This window comes from Microcaecilia unicolor, chromosome 5, assembly GCF_901765095.1.
Source record: "Microcaecilia unicolor chromosome 5, aMicUni1.1, whole genome shotgun sequence".
Lineage (NCBI taxonomy): Eukaryota > Metazoa > Chordata > Amphibia > Gymnophiona > Siphonopidae > Microcaecilia > Microcaecilia unicolor.
The window spans coordinates 252,778,934-252,798,385 of NC_044035.1; the positions used below are offsets into that span (position 1 = coordinate 252,778,934).

At 41.2% G+C, this 19,452-nt stretch overlaps 1 protein-coding gene across 1 annotated transcript; it reads left to right on the plus strand.

The window, feature by feature from the left end:
• The first annotated feature begins 409 nt into the window (after positions 1 to 409).
• On the plus strand, positions 410 to 18,905 carry LRRC58 (leucine rich repeat containing 58). Its single transcript, XM_030203993.1, has 4 exons — positions 410 to 1,044; positions 12,649 to 12,777; positions 13,889 to 14,166; positions 15,053 to 18,905. The coding sequence occupies exons 1-4, from the start codon at positions 587 to 589 to the stop codon at positions 15,244 to 15,246; spliced, it is 1,059 nt and encodes a 352-aa protein (XP_030059853.1). The 5' UTR covers positions 410 to 586; the 3' UTR covers positions 15,247 to 18,905.
• The last annotated feature ends 547 nt before the right edge of the window (positions 18,906 to 19,452 follow it).

Below are 19,452 nucleotides of genomic sequence, written 5' to 3' on the forward strand. Positions count from 1 at the left end.
AATATTTTTACTGCTGTAATTGTCTATTGCTCATGTTTGATTTATTCTTACTGTACCTGCCTTGAGTGAATTACTTCAAAAAGGCAATAAATAAACAAATAAACACTTAGAAGCATATTTTCAAAGCACTTAGCCTTCCAAAGTTCCATAGAAACCTATGGAACTTTGGAAGGCTAAGAATACCTAAATGTAACTCACCTCGAGCTACGACTGAAAAGGTGTAACCTACTTTCCTGGTATGTGAAGTCAAGGAAAGGAACACAATCCTGCTGACTAATGCCAAGGTCAGCAACTAATTCCCAGCCTGGTGCGGCCTGACGTCACAATGCCTGCTTCCCGTTCCAACTAGGCTTTCGTCTGACTCTGACCCCTCCCTTTCACGGCAGGAGAGAACGCTGAGCACAGGTCTATGACCGAGGCTCAAGGCTGCTGGTGGTCAGTATGGTGCAACGCTATAGCGGGGCGGACGCAGCTCGAGTTACCATCCCGGAAGTTGCGTAAGTTGGGTGCCTGGGAAGTTCTGAAGCCACTTCAGTGAAGTGTAGCAAGCCTGGTACTAGGTCGTGTGGATCTTCCACCGGCAGCAATGGAGGCACAGCAGCAAGAAACGGCGGACGGTGAAAACGTGCTGAACCTCTCTCGGCTGGGGCTAGAAACTCTGAGCGCTGACACTGTGGCCGAGGAGCGCCGGAGGGAGGTGCAGCAGTTGCTGTTGCCCCACAATCGTTTGTTGGTGCTGCCGGACACGGTTGCTTCCTTCTCCCAGTTGTTGCTGCTGGATATCAGTAATAACGGACTGGCCTTCGTCGGCGAGGCTCTGTTGGGCCTGGCTAAGTTGAGGACATTGCTGGCCAAGAATAACCGGCTGGACCAATTCTCGCTGCCTAAGGAACTGGGGAGGATGGGGCTGGAGGTGCTCAACCTGGGCGGCAACCGCTTCGAGGAAGTGCCTAGCCAGCTGCTGGAGCTGCGGACCCTCAAGTCCCTCTCTATGGGGGGGAACCGGCTGAAGAGCATCCCCGCTGAGATCGAGAATCTGAACAGGTACGTTCCTGAGGGGGGAACACTTTTAGGTAGCCTACTGTGTGTGTGGTGGGGGGAGGGGGAGAGTGATTTCTTAAATGTCTGCACACAATAAAGGGGGCTTGGGTTTAATCTTAAGTCTAAATGTCTTTTTGGTGCTCAACTGCTCTTCCACTGACTGCCATCTCTTACCATAGAAGCCAGCTGGTGCTGGGCACCCCCAGTATTGAGTAAGTGCCTTCATTGTACTCAGGAAAGGGTAACTTATTTTGATTGGCATTGTCAGCTTTGAAATGTTGGTACCTATTTATGTATTTATTTTTAAATTTTGATTTTGTGCACTCCTTTTTCAGTTATAGCTCAAGGTGAGTTACATTCAGGTACACTGGGTATTTCCCTGGCCATGGAGGGCTCACAATCTAATTTTGTACCTGAGGCAATAGAGGATTAAGTGACTTGCCCAAGATCACAAGGAGCAGCAGTGAGATTTGAACCACCAGGCAGGTCTGGATGTCAAGTGGTGCTCTAACCATAAGGCTACTCCTCCACTTCATCTATGCCCAGGGCTGGTGTTAGTGGGGTACAAGGAAACAACAAGTCAAGTGGAAGATATTCAGAAGGACCAGACTGAAGTCACAGATGTTAACAGTCAAAAATGATGATTTATTAAGACCCTACACGGTTCGTGTTTCGGCCAAGAGGCCTTCTTCAGGGGTCTTTCAGAGGTCTACCCAGGATCTGTCCTCTGACACTCCCATTCCTCTCAGTAGACTCCTTAAACACCATCTGGACCTGTGTGTAAACTTGTAAATCCCTTATGGCTGCAAGACGGTGGGGATTCCACTTCCACCTCACATCTGCCTACCAGTGAGGTACAAACAGTGCAGCAGCAGGATCGCAAAACAGCAGGTTCATAAGGGACATTGGAGTCTTCATGGTGCCCTATCAAATGTGGAGTGCCTCAGGGCTCAGCCCTCTCTGCATTACTTTCCAATTTTTACTTATGTTCTTTAAGTGATGTTATTAGGGCCTAAGGTCTTTTTTTTTTTTAATTAGATGACATATTTATTATATGCCCCTATTGCCCTGGGGGATGGTCCTCAAGGTGACCAGAGGCAATTTCTCCAGATGAGTTAGTTTTTTGCATAGTATGACAGAAATGAATCTCACTCCTAAGCCAGTGCATGTGGAGTATGATCAGTTCTTTGATGGTTTGGTGCTGTTTCTTGGCCTGATGGTAAGTTGTTATAAAACTAAATCCCTCTTTTGTTCCACTGCTTGTTACAACTGACATGGACTTTTCTGTGTGCGGAGAATTTCGGTATATTGGTGTTTTGTTGGATATATACCTGCCTTTCTGACCACATGTAACCACTGCAGTCGAGAACGCTTTTCACAAGCTGAAGATACTTAGACACTTGTATCCTATTTTAACAGAATCTGATTTCCATAATATGGTTCAAGCGCTTATGCCCTGTATGGATTTGGGAAATGTAATGTTGCATGGCTTGCCCACTTCTATTCTTCAGTCTTTGCAGTTGGCTTTCTGCCAGGTACTTGTGACCTGGCATGGCCATTGTTGGAAACAGGATACTGGGCTAGATGAACCATTAGTCTGACCCAGTATGGCTATTATGTTCTTATCACCCCGGCTCTGATATGGCTTCACTGGTTGCTCATTGAACAACATATATATAATATAAGGTGCTTAGGTTCTTTGTTTAAATGACGATTGTGTTCATGTCTTCATTTTTTTTTCATTCACTTCGGCCACATATAACGAGTCGGCTGTCATGTATTTGTTCACAGACTACGTACACTGTGGCTCCTTTGGTTACTGGTAGGCTTACTCTAATCTATGCACCCGTCTTTTCTTGTGATGCGACTGGTAGCCTGTTCCACAGGGGAGGCACTTCACACAACATTAGTCATTTTCATAGGTTTTTAAAGGCCTGTTTAGAAGAAAGTATTGACTATGCAGTGAAAGAGGAAAACCACCTGGAGTGACAGCTGTAGGAGGGCCATTCGCAAAACAGCAAACACCAGTATGGCAAGCAGGATAAAATATATTTACACATCAACCCAACTTGGCCATGTTTCAACTTCAGCCTACATCAGGGGTAATCTAAAAAAAACATTTATAGACTACATCAATAAAAAAAAATAACAATACGTGGCTGCGTTTGATATGTAAATAAATTTTATCCTGCTTGCCGTACCGGTGTTTTTGTAACTGCCTCTCCAGGTGGTATTTCCTTTGTGCTATTTTTGTTAGAGTTTTGTTAATTTCCATCTGTTTCTTCTGAGTTTGTGTGTTATTGTGTTGATTGTAGATTATGGTTAATTCAAAATAGTGCTGCCAAGTTGATACACAAGTCTAAATATGATCATGTTTCTCAGTTGTTGATAGAGCTTCGCTGGTTGCCTGTTTACATTGTTAGTAATATATCACTTATCCTTAAAATCGAGCGTGGTCCCAGAAGATTGGAGGGTGGCCAATGTAACCGATTTGTTTTAAAAGGTTCCAGAGGAGATCCGGGAAATTGTAGACAGGTGAGTCTGACGTCGGTGCTGGGCAAAATGATAGAGACTATTATTAAGAACAAAATTACAGAGCATATTCAAAAGCATGGATTAATAAGACAAAGTCAACATGGATGTAGTGACTTACCAATCTACTACATTTCATTGAAGAGGTGAACAAACATGTGGATAAAGGTGAGCCGGTTGATATTGTGATCTGGATTTTCAGAAGGCGTTTGACAAAGTACCTCATGAAAGACTACAGAGGAAATTGGAGAGTCATGGGATAGGAAGTAGTGTTCTATTGTGGATTAAAAACTGGTTAAAAGATAGAAAACAGAGAGTAGGGTTAAATGGTCAGTATTCTCAATGGAGAAGGGTAGTTAGTGGGGTTCCCCAGGGTTCTGTCCTGGGACTGCTGCTTTTTAACATATTTATAAATGACCTAGAGATGGGAGTAACTAGCGAGGTAATTAAATTTGCTGATGACACAAAATTATTCAAAGTCGTTAAATCGCAGGAGGATTGTGAAAAATTACAAGATGACCTTATGAGACTGGGCGTCTAAATGGCAGATGACGTTTAATGTGAGCAAGTGCAAAGTGATGCATGCGGGAAAGAGAAACCCGAATTATAGCTACGTCATGCAAGTTTCACCATTAGGAGTCACGGACCAAGAAAGGTATCTAGGTGTCGTCATTGATGATACGTTGAAACCTTCTGCTCAGTATGCTGCTGCGGCTAAGAAAGCAAATAGAATGTTGGGTATTAGGAAAGGAATGGAAAACAAAAATGAGGATGTTATAATGCCTTTGTATCGCCTTGTCGAAATGATGATCGCCTTCATCTAGCATTTCCTTCTGTGAAGAGCGAGCGTTAAATCTGGTCATAATAAATCCTTTAGTTATCGTTCAGTGAAAGTATGGAACTCTTTGCCTTTAAACATTCGTCAGTCTTCTAGTTAATTTTCAAAAGATGCTAAAATTTTACTTATTTCACAAATCCTATTTTTTGTAATTTTGTACTGTAACATTGTATACTTATATTTTTGGTTTTGATGCTGTATTTACTTGTTTGATACCTTCCTTGAACCCGCTTTATCACGGATATGATGGGACATAAGTACTGAACATAATATAACATGCTGTAAATGTTTGATTGTATCCCACCTTGACACATGGTGATTTGGTGGGTTATAACCTTTGCAAACAATTTCTTCCTGGGCCCCCATGCCACAGAAGGCCTCAAACCTGCTTGAAGCTAAAGGAGGCACAGCCTGCCAGTGGGCTTTGGGGGCCCTCTCCATAATTCCTGCCCTGGGCACTAACATGTCTAACACCTGCTTTGCCTATGCCTCTTGCAGCAGCCGCTGCTGTGCCTTTTATGTGGTGTCTGTGCACTTTAACACATGCCTTGAGCTTTACTGGATAGGTTGTTTAGACAGTGAATTGCATGAACTTATTACCTTTCTTTTGCTCACCTTTGCTCAAGTTTTTCCATTTCAGTGGTTAGACCTTGAGAGCCTTTAAGCTTATACATTTACCAAGATTTTGATGTTGAGCAATTGACTAAGGTATCCAGAATGAAATGAGGGCATTTAAGGCACATTCATAGAGCACACCTGTATTGGGGCCTTTTCTATCAAGCCGCGCTAGTGGTTCCTAGTGCGCAATGCCGACAAAACCCACTCACTTTGAATGGGCTCCGTCAGCATTGCCGTACAGGAACCGCTAGGGCGGCTTCATGAGAGGCCCTTAGTGTTCTCAGTGTTGTTTTGTTTTAAAACAACTTGAGATTGTGCACAGACTTCAGTTTCTCCCTTTGAGTAGCTCCAATTGAGTACGTCTGTGATTAAGGGCCCTGTTTACTAAGCAGCTTTATAGACATGTTAAAGTTTTTAACATGCATTAACCATGTACGTGCCTACAATATCTCTATAGGCACCTACATGGTTAGTGCATGCGCTAAGTGTAAGCGTGCTAAAAACACTAATGCACCTTAGTAAACAGGTCCCTAAGTTTCCAAGCTTTATTCCCTTTATCTGACCACTGAAGAAATAGCACTTAAGTATAAAATCAGCATGGTATGAAGCTGCCTGTGTATTGTGGAAAACTTTTTTTCTGCCGTCATCTACTATGTTACTATGTTATAGTTCTAACACATGGGATGACAGAGGCATAGTCACTAGTTCTTGGGGGGGGGGGGGGGGGGGGAGGGTTGGTGGGGGGGTACTCTGTGTGTGATAAATGAGAGCACCAATGTTTTTATTAAGGTTTATAAGTTTGTTGATCTTAAATTCAAATGTTGTGTAGTTCTAAAATTCTTTTTCAGATATCCTGATTGCAAACATGTTGAAGGGAATGATACTGCTCCTAAATGAGTTTGTTATAAAGAAGGACCACTGTATAATCCTTAAGTATTAGCCCTTGAATAAATCTAATAGGACTTGTCTGAGTTGAATTCAGCCTAATCGAGGAACTGTGATTTATATTAAAACTCTTTCCCCCCCTCTTTTTCTTTATTCTGGGGGGGGGGGGGGGGGGGGGGGAGGGCTTATTGAATTAGGCCCCAAGTCCTCCTTAAATACAGATCTATAAACTGTAGTATGCTATAAAGATGAGCCACTCTAATTGGATATTAACAGATGTGTGTGTGTGATAGTGTATGTCGAGACCAATTGTTAGAATGCTGGAGGTGCCAGCAATTTAAATAAATAAAATATGATGTGATTTTATCCCAAAATATTTTATGTATTTATTTATTTATTAGTAGCATTTGTATCCCACATTTTCCCACCAATTTGCAGGCTCAATGTGGCTTACATTTGCCGTAATGGCGGTTGTCATTTCCGGGTAACAAAATTACAAGTGGTGTTACGTTAAGGTGCATACATACATGGTATATAGCATATATGGAACTGATCATGGTATATATATACCATGTGCATACATACATGGTAAAGAAGAATACATTAAGGTATAACATGTAGGTTACGTTGGTTGAACATACATTTGGTCTTTGACTGTAGAGAGACCCTATTCGGCATAAGGTTTAAAGTGGTAGTGCTTGATCATAAATGAGAAGAAGGTTAATCAGTCTTGTGATGAGATTTCGGTTTAGCATGGATCGTGTATAGCATTATTATTCAGAATTTAAGATGGATGTTTATGGTATGCCTTTTTGAAGAGATCTGTTTTCAGTAGCCTTCGGAAGATGGTTAGGTCTTGCGTTCTTTTTATGGCCTTCGGTAGTGCGTTCCATAGTTGCGTGCAGATGTATGAGAAACTGGTCGCATATGTGGATTTATATTTTAGTCCTTTACAGGTAGGATAGTGGAGATTGAGGAATGTGTGTGATGATCTTTTTGCGTTCCTAATAGGTAGGTAGGTCTATAAGGTCTGACATGTAGGTTGGGGCTTCCCCGTAAACGATTTTGTGGACCAGGGTGCAAACTTTGAACGTAATTCGTTCTTTTAGTGGGAGCCAGTGTAGTTTTTCTCTTAGGGGTTTGGCCCTTTTGTATTTCGCTTTCCCAAATATGAGTCTGGCTGCTGTGTTTTGTGCGGTTTGAAGTTTCTTAATGATTTGTTCTTTGCATCCGGCATAGATGGCATTGCAGTAGTCAAGATGACTTAGCACCATTGATTGTACTAGGCTGCGGAATACTTCCCTTGGGAAGAAATGTTTGACTCTTTTAAGTTTCCACATTGAGTAGAACATTTTCTTTGCTGTATTTTTTGCATGGTCTTCGAGTGTGAGATTTCGATCAATTGTGACTCACAGAATTTTCAGGCTGTCTGAGACCGGAAGGGTGTAATCTGAGGTGTTTATGGTATTGGGTTTGTTTGTGTTGTATTGTGAGGACAGGATAAGACATTGTGTTTTTTCTGCGTTTAGCTTTAGTTGGAATGCGTCTGCCCATGAGTTCATTATTTGGAAGCTGTGTGTAATTTCATTTGTGATTTCGGTTATGTCTTTTTTAAACGGGATGTATATCGTGACATCGTCTGCATAGATGTATGGGTTGAGTCCTTGGTTAGATAGCGATTTGGCTAAAGGTGTCATCATTAAGTTAAAAAGAGTTGGTGAGAGCGGTGATCCTTGTGGTACTCCACATTCAGGTTTCCATGGTATTGATGTTTTTGAGTTTGAAATCACCTGGTAAGTTCTTGTTGTTAAGAAGCCTTTAAACCATTTTAGTACGTTTCCTCCAATCCTGAAGTAGTCTAGTATGTTCGGGAGTATTTGGTGGCTGACCATGTTGAACGTGCTGGACATATCAAATTGTAGGAGTAGCACATTGTTTCCAGTTGCAATTAGTTGTTTAAATTTGGTTATGAGGGTGGTTAGCACTGTTTCAGTGCTATGATTGGATCGAAATCCTGACTGTGATTCGTGTAGTATCGTGAATTTGTTTAGGTAGTTTGTAAGTTGATTGGTTACCATACTTTCCATTAGTTTTACTATCAGGGGGATGGATGCTACTGGTCGATAGTTGGTTGTGTCATTTAATTTTTTCTTTAGGTCTTTGGGTATGGGTGTAAGTAGTATATTTCCTTTGTCCTTGGGAAAGAATCCGTGTTGTAGCATGTAGTTCAGGTGTGACGTAAGGTCTGTTATGAAGCGTTTGGGAGCGGACCTTATTAGGTTACTGGGGCAGATATCCAGTTTGGAATGGGTTTTGGAGAATTTGTTGAGTGCTTGAATGATGGTATCTTCAGTCTGCAGATCAAAGTCATTCCAAGTTCGATCTGCTGGGTATTCACCGGGAGTAGGATCCAGGCAATCCATGAATTTTTCGTGATTAGTAGTATTGAGTGGTATTGTAGATCGAAGTTTTATTATTTTCTCATTGAAGTATTTGGCAAGTTGGTCAGCCGATGGGGTGTCTGTGCTGGCTGTGGTAACCGGTGTGGTATCTATTAGTTTGTGCACGAGTTGGTAGAGTTTGTGTGCATCTTTGTAGTCTGGTCCTATTTTGGCAATCTTATATCTGTCTCCTTCCGCTGGTGGATGGACATAACCCATTTGTTCTGGACTGGTCTTGTAGAACTAAAGGAAAGAAAAATGATGAGGTAAGACATAATTTTTCTGTCATCCCATTAAGATGAGGTGAGCTTGAGTGAAGATTTAGAACTGAATCAGGATAGTGTGTAATCTATGAGCTGCTTAACATCCTGTATTACTTCTCATTCATCCATCTTCTGTTGCGTTTCCTGAGCCAGGGCCAGTTGAGGAATTTAGAGTTCAGAGTTTGGATGGTGCTTTGCTGTTTTGTTCCTGTGATGGATGTTCTGTTGAATAGGGTCCTTAGTGGCTTGGCTGTGTCTCTGGTTTTCAAGTGAAACTGCCTTGGCTGCTCCGTCTCAGTCCACATCCTACTGGGCGAGTTTAGATCTTTCTCCCAGGGATGCTAAAACATGGAGTGGGAACCTAGATGAATGCAAACAAAGATGAAAAGGATTATTTTTTTTTTTTTTTTGTCAAAAGAGGGAAAATTTAAAAAAAAAAATGCATGTGAGGGAAAGAAACTCCTGATAAAATTCTGTGGCTTCCTTCCCAGTAATCTTGGCTTTGATAGCACTGGGAAGCAATAAGAGGCTGAGTGGAGGGGGGGGGGGGGGGGCTGCCCTAAGAATGTGTCACTTAGTCATAAGGCCAGCATGGTTTCAAAGCACATTGTGTCCTTTGCCAGCTTATAGTATTGTATGTGCACTGTTTGTGGTGGATGTGTATAAATTGAGACTGAATTTTTTTGCTTTCTGATGTACCTCATTTATTTTAAGACTTTGCCAAGTTTTATGTTACAGGCAAGTGCTGAGCCCCAAATTACCTCAGCCACAATGGGTGTTTAATGTCTTCCTATGAGTTTTTATGGTCAGCTTCCTGTTCTGAAGTCTGAAACTAACCTCTGCAGTTCCTCTCCTCTTCCCCACTGTGACTTTTGCAGGTCAGATGTTTGACCTGCTGGACTGAAATCTTAAAATTCATGGAACTAGAATTGCTTATTTGAGAAGGTCCGGTAGAGCCTTTTAGGGTACATCGTCATAACCTGTCTTGTAAGGAAATTGAAAAGCTCCCTAGCTGTGTCCTGAATTCAGTGTAGGTGCCCCTCTCATCTGTTGCTTTTAGGTGATGAGTTGTGACATTAGTCCAGTCCCCATGTAGGCATGCTCCCTTCATGTAAATAGCATTAGTGTGACTAAATATTCCACAGAGAAGCGAAAGAGTGGAAGAGCATGACAGTTCAATGATTAGTTTGCAAAAGTACTTCATCCAGTGTTTTTCATAGCATTGGGGCAGGTGGTGGCACTATCGTATCTCTTCCTATTATGAACTAACCAAAGTGTGTCTGTTACTTGGCCTGGTCCCTTTCACAATCTGTAATTTTTTAAAATGTGTTTGGAGTAAGGAGCCCTTTCTCACTGACAGGCTGATCAGATTAATGAACTGCTTTGAGACTGTCGCTGAAAATCAGAGCATAGTTTAATGCAGAGCTTCCCAAATTGAGTCACAAAACCTGCTGTTGGGGTCACAACCAAGGGTGGGCTCTTCATAGGTACATCATTATTCTACACCTCCAGGGGGGTCACAGGCACAAAAAGATAGGGAAGCACTGGTTTAACGTGGTGTTGTAAACATATGCCATGCAAATGACTGTGACATTAAAAAAGATGCAGTAATATGCACATAGATTTTAATTTGACCGGCCTTCAGCAGTGATTCGTCCATTCAGTGACAAGAGACCTGTCATCTCTGAGGGGTAGTGAATAAAGGAATATTAAGTGATGGCTATGGCAGCACTGAATGTTCAGCTCTTCAAGGAATGTGTGTGTCTAAGAAAAACATGGACATCGTTTATTAATATTGAGACTAAAGGGCACTAACTCCTTGCATCACAGTACAAGGTATACCTTTTAATAAAAAGAATTGTGCTAAATTAGGGATCCCCCAAGCTACAGCCGTGGAGTCTCCACTGCATCAAGCCACAGGTCAAGAAATAGACTGAGGGAAATGTTTTTGGAGGAGGAGGGATGGGGAACCCCTACACTTGAGCATGTATTTGAGATTGGTGTTTTGTTTTTCAAACCAAATTCATGTTTGAACAAATATATGGAGTGTGGTACTCGGTCAAAATAGCCTCGACAAAAAAGCACCCGACATAATAGCTCCTAACAGCCACTGTCAAAACGGCCTGCCCACAATATAGCCCTCGACAAATTAGCCCCCCCTCCCCCCCTTTTTTTGTGATGGTTTTTTTTTTGTTCTAGGAGGGCTATTTTGTCTGGGCTGTTATGCCTGGGTGCCATCAAGTGTATATGTAATCCACACTTCTGGAGTTCTTTTTTTTTACTGTAATAACTTGATATGGCAAATGCCTTTACGGTACTATGTAAGCCACATTGAGCCTGCAAATAGGTGGGAAAATGTGGGATACAAATGTAACAAATAAATATATGACACATTGTACAAACACACCGGATGAAGGTGCTGATTTCTCTCTATATCATCATATTATAATATATTCAAGGTCAGGAGTGGGCTCCATTTGGCTGCTGTATGTGTTTTCAATATATTTGGTGTTGGCAGGGGGGTCTGCCTATCAGGAAAGTTAGATGAGAAGAGCAGGAAAATCATGTTGGCACAGTAACTAGTTCTTTACTCTGTACCTTAGATCAAGATCATGTCCTAGCATTTAACAAAAAAAACAAACGCCTGTGGGGTGTTTGTGCATTTCTCTCTATTGAGAGGTAATAGTCACCACATTTCTATTTAAAGGCAGTAAGCGGATGACATATATACACGTTTGTTGTGCATAAAAGTCCTTCCTGAATTGGTCTATATAAGCTATATGCGTAAGAAAGGTTCACACAACCCAGTGTTTGGTGTATACAGTTTAACACTACTTATTCTATCAGCCTCTGAGGGACTGCATAGATCAACTTTCTGCAAACGCTTTAAGTCAGCAATTAACAAATTTTCTGTGGTCTGTGACCCCATTTTTACAGCCAACCACACAACCCCCGGAGGCACAAGCTAGTGACGTTTATATGTACAGCCTGCCAAGGCTACAACCCCAAAGGTGGGTTTTGTGACTTCATTTGGAGTTGGGACTCAGTTTGGGAAGCCCTGCTTTAGGGAGGCTTAACATTTCCTGTAGATAGATAGGAAACGGAAAGGGAAATGGGACTTACTTATCACTTCTATAGCGCTACAAGGCATACGCGGCACTGTTATACCGCCTTTCTGTGGTTTTTGCAACTACATTCAAAGCGGTTTACATATATATATTCAGGTACTTATTTGTACCAGGGGCAATGAAGGGTTAAGTGACTTGCCCAGAGTCACAAGGAGCTGCAGTGGGAATCAGTTCCCCAGGATCAAAGTCCACTGCACTAACCACTAGGCTACTCCTAAGAGAATGTGTGCACTTAGCTAGCAACTGGGGGAGAGGAGGCAGGAAGGCCAGAGGCTCTTCTGTCAAGTACATCATCCTTCACAAGTGTCGGTCTGCTAAGGTCTAAAGGTTCCAGCTGTGCAAAGTCTCATAACTGTTGCTTAAGAAACACTTTTTTGTAATGTGTAACATGGAAATTGGACTTAATGTGTTAGGTAGTTCTTTAAATTACAGGATTATTGTACCCTTTAACATACATTATATTGATATGCTGAATTGCAGAAGCAGTACGAGTTGATGAAGCTGATGCCACAGAGCTCATTCTAACTCTCTGCTTGTCATGTCTCTTGCACATAAATTCACCCACACCCCACCTAAAATTCCCCAGAAGTAATTGAGTGTCTGGTGATGCCCTGCTATAACAAAGAATAACCATTGAAAATGGGATGGAGAGATTCCTGAGAGGATCACACCATATTTCAATACTGTGCATTTCTGGAGAGTGGTTTTGTGGAGTTAACCAGCCTCCAAGCTGAAAGACACTGTCATAACAAATTCTTATATGGCTTATTTGGTTTTTTTTATGCTTTGGGATGTTAGATGAAGCGTGATATCAAACTTGATATTAACTACAAATAATGTACATTATGCAATAAAAATAAAACTTTTTTTTTTTTCTTTTGCTCTCTTCCTTGATTTTTAAGTTTGGAGTTCCTGTATCTTGGGGGGAATTTCATCACTTCGATACCCCCAGAGCTAGCAAATCTGCGTTACCTGAGCTATCTGGTGCTGTGTGATAACAAGATCCAGAGTGTCCCCCCTCAACTGGCACAGTGAGTACTTGGCTGTCCCACTTCATCTATCTGAAATGACTTGGAGCATCAGTGTAACCAAGCAATTGCTCTCTGAGAGGCATTGGAAGAGAAGAATTAGTGGTCACACAATTACTGTCCCAGTAAAAAAAAAATCAGTACTACATCAAATGGTGCACACTCACTTAATCTGATCAGAAGGGTTACTAAAGAAAAAAATCATTTAGTAAGAACATAAGCGTTCCATACTGGGACAAGCCAAAAGTCCAACAAGCCCAGTATCCTGTTTCTACCAGTGGCCAATCCAGGTCACAAGTACCTGGCAAGATCCCAAAACAGTAAAACAGATTTTATGTTAGGTTATATTTACTGTTTCCTTCCAGGACTGCCGAGAGGTAGGCAAGATTCCCTAGGCTCAGCCTCCCTTAGCCGAGATGCTGTTGTGGTTTTCTTTTCATTGATTACCTTTGAATTGCATTCCCACTTAATAAATAAGATATTTCAACTACCCACCCCTCATAAAAACAAGCTCTTACCAGCTAGGAGGTAATCGTACATTTAGCACTTAGTGCAAAAGACTGGATTGTACCCATCATGCTGCGAGACTGCTTTCTGTATCTTAGTATTAGCGAGTTGTTTAGTTATTTAAAGTTGCTAAAGCAGTATGGATACCTAAACTAATATATAAAAAGCTTTACGATTATTTTTTTTATAATTGTATGCTTTTATTTTTTGTGTGCATCTCATTGAACTGCAAAATGTTTTTTTTATGCTGAATCATTTGCTGATGAAAACACCCTGTGGTGACAGATTTGTCTCTTCTCCACTTAATTGGCTTAATTGACTATAATTTCAGATGTACCTAGGTGGGTGAGAGTTGGGGAAGATGGGTTAGAAAGAAGACTAAACAGAGGCAAAATAGAATTTAAACAAGCTAATAATTTTTTTTAAATGACATTCAATCATTTATCAAGAAAAGAGCAATTGCTGTCATAAGGCACAGAGCCTTAGTGGCCAGTTTTCATTAAGAAAAGTGCATCAGAGACCACGTATGGTAAGAGCATCCAACTTCCTGTTGAAAGTAGCGGTCTCACTCCTAACACCTGATAGAAGTCTCTTTCATTGGTTTCAGGTTGCACTCACTGCGCTCCCTTAGCCTGCACAATAACCTGCTTACATACCTGCCCCGTGAGATCCTCAGTTTGATCCATCTACAGGAGCTAAGCCTGCGTGGGAACCCACTAGTGGTGCGTTTTGTCCGTGATCTGATGTATGATCCTCCAAGTCTGTTAGAACTGTCAGGTCGAGTAATCAAAAGCCGTAACCTTGCCTATAGTCGCTGTGAGCTCCCGGAAAACCTCCTCCGCTACCTGGACCTTGCCAGCAAATGCCCCAACCCTAAGTGTGCAGGTAAGCTTTGTTCTGTACATACCCTGTCATTTCTCCCAATTCCCAGCCTGGTGACTTTCCTCCCTTATTTTTGTTCCTCTGGATGGGCAATAATTAAACTTGAGAAGTTGTGATGTTAACACTTTGGGGGTTTATGCCTTAATTCTTTGTGTTCAGTCATTGCATATATGTCCCTTTCAATTGATGCTGCTTTTTTTTTATTGTGGACTTCACTCAAATGGGTTTTGAGTCCTGCTTGATCATATTAGAATAAACCGGTGAATTATCACATTTGTTCGGTCTTCAATGTATGCAGACCCAGTATAATGGTGTTGACTTACAGCATCTATCTTTTTCTCTTTTTTTTCTGTGGAGGAGTAGCCTAGTGGTTAGTGCAGCGGACTTTGATCCTGGGGAACTGGGTTCGATTCCCACTGCAGCTCCTTGTGACTGTGGGCAAGTCACTTAACCCTCCGTTGCCCCAGGTACAAAATAAGTACCTGTATATATGTAAACTGCTTTGAATGTAGTTGCAAAATACCACAGAAAGGCGGTATATCAAGTCCCATTTCCCTTTCCCTAAATGTCAGCACCTTAATCTGTGTGTGTGCCTGTTATCTGGCTCGTCTCTGTGTATGTCTTTGACCTGGAGGAGAAAGGAGAGGGTATGGTTTGAATAGAGTGGCACATAAACCTTCTGTTTGGAAAGAATAGTGAAATGGAGCTAAGTATATCAAACCATTGGATGGCACTGAACAGGTTTCAAAGGATGAATTTTACAATTTAACTACAGGGTGCCACTTAGCCAAGGCCACAGATATTAATCGGCAGTACACATAACAGCCCTCAGAAGCTGTTAACTTTTTGTGTCAACTATTTTCCTCATGTATCCTTGTGTTTCCTACAGGTGTGTACTTCGACTCCTGTGTTCGACAGATCAAATTTGTGGATTTTTGTGGGAAATACCGGCTTCCTCTGATGCACTATCTGTGCTCTCCGGAGTGCTCCTCCCCATGCAGCTCCAACTCTCAGAGTGAATCAGACTCCGAGGATGAGGCTAGCATCGCAGCACACAGAATGCAGAAGGTTCTTCTTGGGTGAAAGAGACAAAACAAGTGGACAAACCAGCACCTTAACAAGAAGAAAGTGGCACCATTGATTCTGAGGCAGAAAATGCACTGATAATGTGAGGACCTGAAAATTTTGGTACGTTGCAGCAAGTACTACTCAGACCAGGATTTTGTGGACCTCGGGTAAAATCTGTCTAGTAGTCTTTTTGTCTAATCTTGCACTAGACATTAGGTGCTTCAGCATTGCCCAGTTTCTGGCTGCCTTGTACCTGACTGTAACTACGTTTTATTAGCCTGCTGGGCTCTTGTTTTGTGTGTGTGTGTGGTTTTTTTTTTTTGTTTTAAACGAGCCTCTCAAAACATGCAAAATTTGAAAAAGAAATCTCAACCCATTTCCATATTGAGCAGATTTACATTTGCTTGGAACGGAAATATTTTGCCTGTCTGTCTCCTTCCTGTAGTGCTTCTATTTTCCCACAGTGAATGTGTCTTTATCGGCTTTCCATAGTACCTGCAACAAAACTCACCTCCTCTTCTGCTGAAGACCCAGGGGAATTCATTTAATGATAGTGCAAAGTCTACCAGGATGGATCCGTCTTCTGCCATTTCTGTATTGGGCTGGTTATGTAACTTCCATCTTGGGCAAGTCACTTAACCCTCCATTGCCTCAGGTACAAACTTAGAGAAATATCCGGAGTACCTGAATGTAACTCACCTTGAGCTACTACTGAAAAAGGTGTGAGCAAAATCTAAATAAAATCAATATCAGTTTGTGTCTGAGACACTGACACACCTTTTGCTGTTAAACTGCAGACTGAGATGCTGCTGACCTTTTTTTGTTTGTTTGTTTCTTTCCTTCCTACCCTCCCTTTATCCAGAGGAGGTCTTACCTGTTCAATTTCATCTTTCATGACAGATACCCATTCAGAGCTCTTTTCTCCTTATTACTCATGGGCTGGTTGTCTTGCCTGTTAGACATGACCAGGGGTTGTGTGTGTTCAGAATCTGTTCCCGGGACTAGCTAAGTCTAGTTCATCAACGAAGATGAGAAGAAAAAGGTCCCCTGTCAATGACCCTTTCAGGCATTCAATTAGTGGTGTTTGCGAGGGAGGACATATGCAAGCACTTGAAGAATCTTCACTGCAGAATTCATTCTAGTTATCAGGTTAGACTTTGAATATATCTCAGTTAAATTTCACCTAATAGTTTGCCTCTAGCAAGATGAGTACTGTGATCCAGTATGTTTAGAGCAGAACTGTTGTCGCCTCAGACTGGCACCATGTGGCTTGTGAAAGCAAGTAATTACATAACTAGGCCGTAAAAGTAAAAGTAACTTTTTACTCAATATTTTATGGAACTTTACTACGGTTTACCCACGTCTTCATGGTTTGCTGCAGTAGTAACTTCATGAAATGTCATTTTCCTTGGACTGTAAATTTAAGAATAAATAAGCAGTGCCTTTTTCATTGTATGCCACAACAGATGTCATAGACTTGGCTAGTGTGAGAAATTCTGTAAACCTACTGGAACAGGAGTTACCCAATAACCAGAAAACAAACTTAAAAGCACCCTTGTACAATTGCACAAGGCTTCAGTTACACTGCATACCTCAATTGTAACAATAAATAGTTTTCAAAATGCTTGAGTGAAACCTGTAGCTTTAAAATCCATGGGAAATGCCTTAACCAGTAAGGAGAGAGGGGAAATTGTACTTACATGCATCCACCAAACATGTTTTGGTGCTGGCTATTGATTGCCTACCTCCCAAACATGTTATTTCTACAAAAACTCATCTTAAAAATCCCAGGGCTGTTGCAATCTTAAAACAAAACAATGTGGGGAAAAAAGTATGAGCTGTACTCGACCGAGTACACATGTGCCCATTCATTTGTGTGACATAGAAACCAGGTTCAAATCTCAATTCTCCCACAGACACTGCTTTTGTTCTTGGACAACTTACTTGGCTCTCCATTGCCTCAGGTACAAACCTATTGTGTAAACTTCTTAGGCAGGGAAACCTACCAAAGCTCACCATAAGCTTGAGTTTCGAAAGGAGAAGTAAGGAATTCTAAAAATCCAGATCCAGTCCATGTCCTGACTCCCGATGCTGCTGTTCACACCTGCTGTGAAGTCGGCAATGTCTGAGGCACTTACTCTCTCAAGATGGGTTGTTTTTGTGTACTGCTAACAATACATTTCTCCCATGGTCCTGCCTATCAATCATCTTTCTGCTGGACTAACAGGACTGAAAATTTGTTATTACATTTCCTGATTTTAATATCACAGCTTGGTGTTGGCTTTAGGTTCGGCTTTTGTACTTTGGCAGCCATGTGACTTATAGTATAGAAGTTTTACTGAAATCTAAATTCATGTTAGATCCCAAGGAGCAACAGTTTTTTTTCTGGTAATAAAGATAACAACCAATAGAGGGTCCTGATTTAAATTTGGAATTCAAGTGTATGAGTTGGAGCTTCCACTGTCTTATCATGATAGACATGTTATCCTAGGCAAAAGCTAAACACCTAATGAGTAAATAAATTATCCTTTTTATTTTATTTTTTTTGTAAACATCTTTGATCACTAAAAGGAAGTTTTTCAAAGGGATAAACTAAACTTTGCATGGTACAAATCGAGTTCATTCTTCAGCAATGCTCAATTACATATCATTTACATAAGAAACAGTATTTCAGAGTATGGAGCCAATCTGTTCTAGCTATCAGTTTACACTTGGAATATATCTTGATAAAAAGTGCACCTAAATTTGTAGGTTAATGGCCACTTTTCACTCCTGGCATGTTTACAGCCCATAGCTACATTTTGAAAGAAAATGTTTTGCCTGCTGCCAAGACTATGAACTTTGCATGGTTATGGTATAATGTATTTGATATACTCCTTTTTATAGACATATAGCAAAGCGGTTTACAATAAATTTCACAGAGACAAAAAAAATGTAGAGGAGAGAACAGCTGTGGCAGTTCTTCAAAAGAGCTAGTGCTACTGCTGTACAAGAGGGGAGTGTGTGGGGTTTTTTGTTTTTTTAGAGGGCAGTAGCCCTTATTCTAAGGCCAGTCCTGTTAGAATCTGCACCTCCCTGATGGGCCAGTATCCTAGACCCACATCTGAGGCTTTAAGTTTAAAAACCAAAATAAATCCTTGGTGGTCTATTAGGCTTTATGCCATTCTCACACTAGCTCCATTTTAGTGCTCAAAATAGAAGCATATACTCCGTTGAAGTCCCAGCCCCCCTTTAAAAATAGATTTCCTGTCCTGAGTTCCCCCCCCCCCCAAAAAAAAAAAAAAAAAAAAAACTCACTCGGCCAAAAACATTACCCTCCAGTAGCATGTAGGACTGATTCCTTCTTGCTCTTGCCTCAGTGATTCTGCCGTCTTTCAAGATGGTGATACCTGACCCCTGGTTGATGTTGATCATTATTTTAAAGCTTACTTTAAAAGAAAATGGGCCCTTTTGCGTGAAAATGCTATCCCTTTTTCACTGGTAACATGCAAAGTCAAAAAAGAAAAAATTTCACACTAATACTTAAATTCATAAGAACAGCCATACTGGGTCAGACCAATGGTCCTTCCAGCTGTGGTCAATACAAGATCACAAGTATCACCATTCCACGCTACCAATCCCAGAGCAAGCAATGGCTTCCCCTATGTCCATCTCAATAGCAGGCTATGGACTTTTCCTCTAGGAACTTGTCCAAATCTATTTTTAAACCCAGATACACTAACCACTGTTACCTGGTCTTTGTACTTTTTGAATGAGAGAAAAACTGTTTCACCTCCACCCGTTCCACTCCACTCATTCATTCATTCATTCAAATATTTATGTACCACTTAGACCTAAGCGGTTTACAGTTTCATTTTACAGGTACTGGGTTTGTCCCTAGTGGGCTCACAATCTAAGTAGTACATTGTACTACTGTTGTACCTGGGGCACCGGAGGGTTAAGTGACTTGCCCAGTATACTTGTCATATCAAGAGTAGATATGTCAAAATAGGGATAACTTTACCAGACCTGATAACGGTGATTGTGTGAAGTGATAGATCATGCGGCAACCAGGCCAATTAGATAAATCAAATTTATTTAAATCATGATTTAATAAAATTGTTAGGAAAATTATGCACTAATAACAGTGCCTGTTATTTTAACTGCATTAAAACAATAGTACCATAACAAAATTGGTTCTGTTCAAACATCAGAATTCAAGTAGTAACTTTAGAAGTCCAC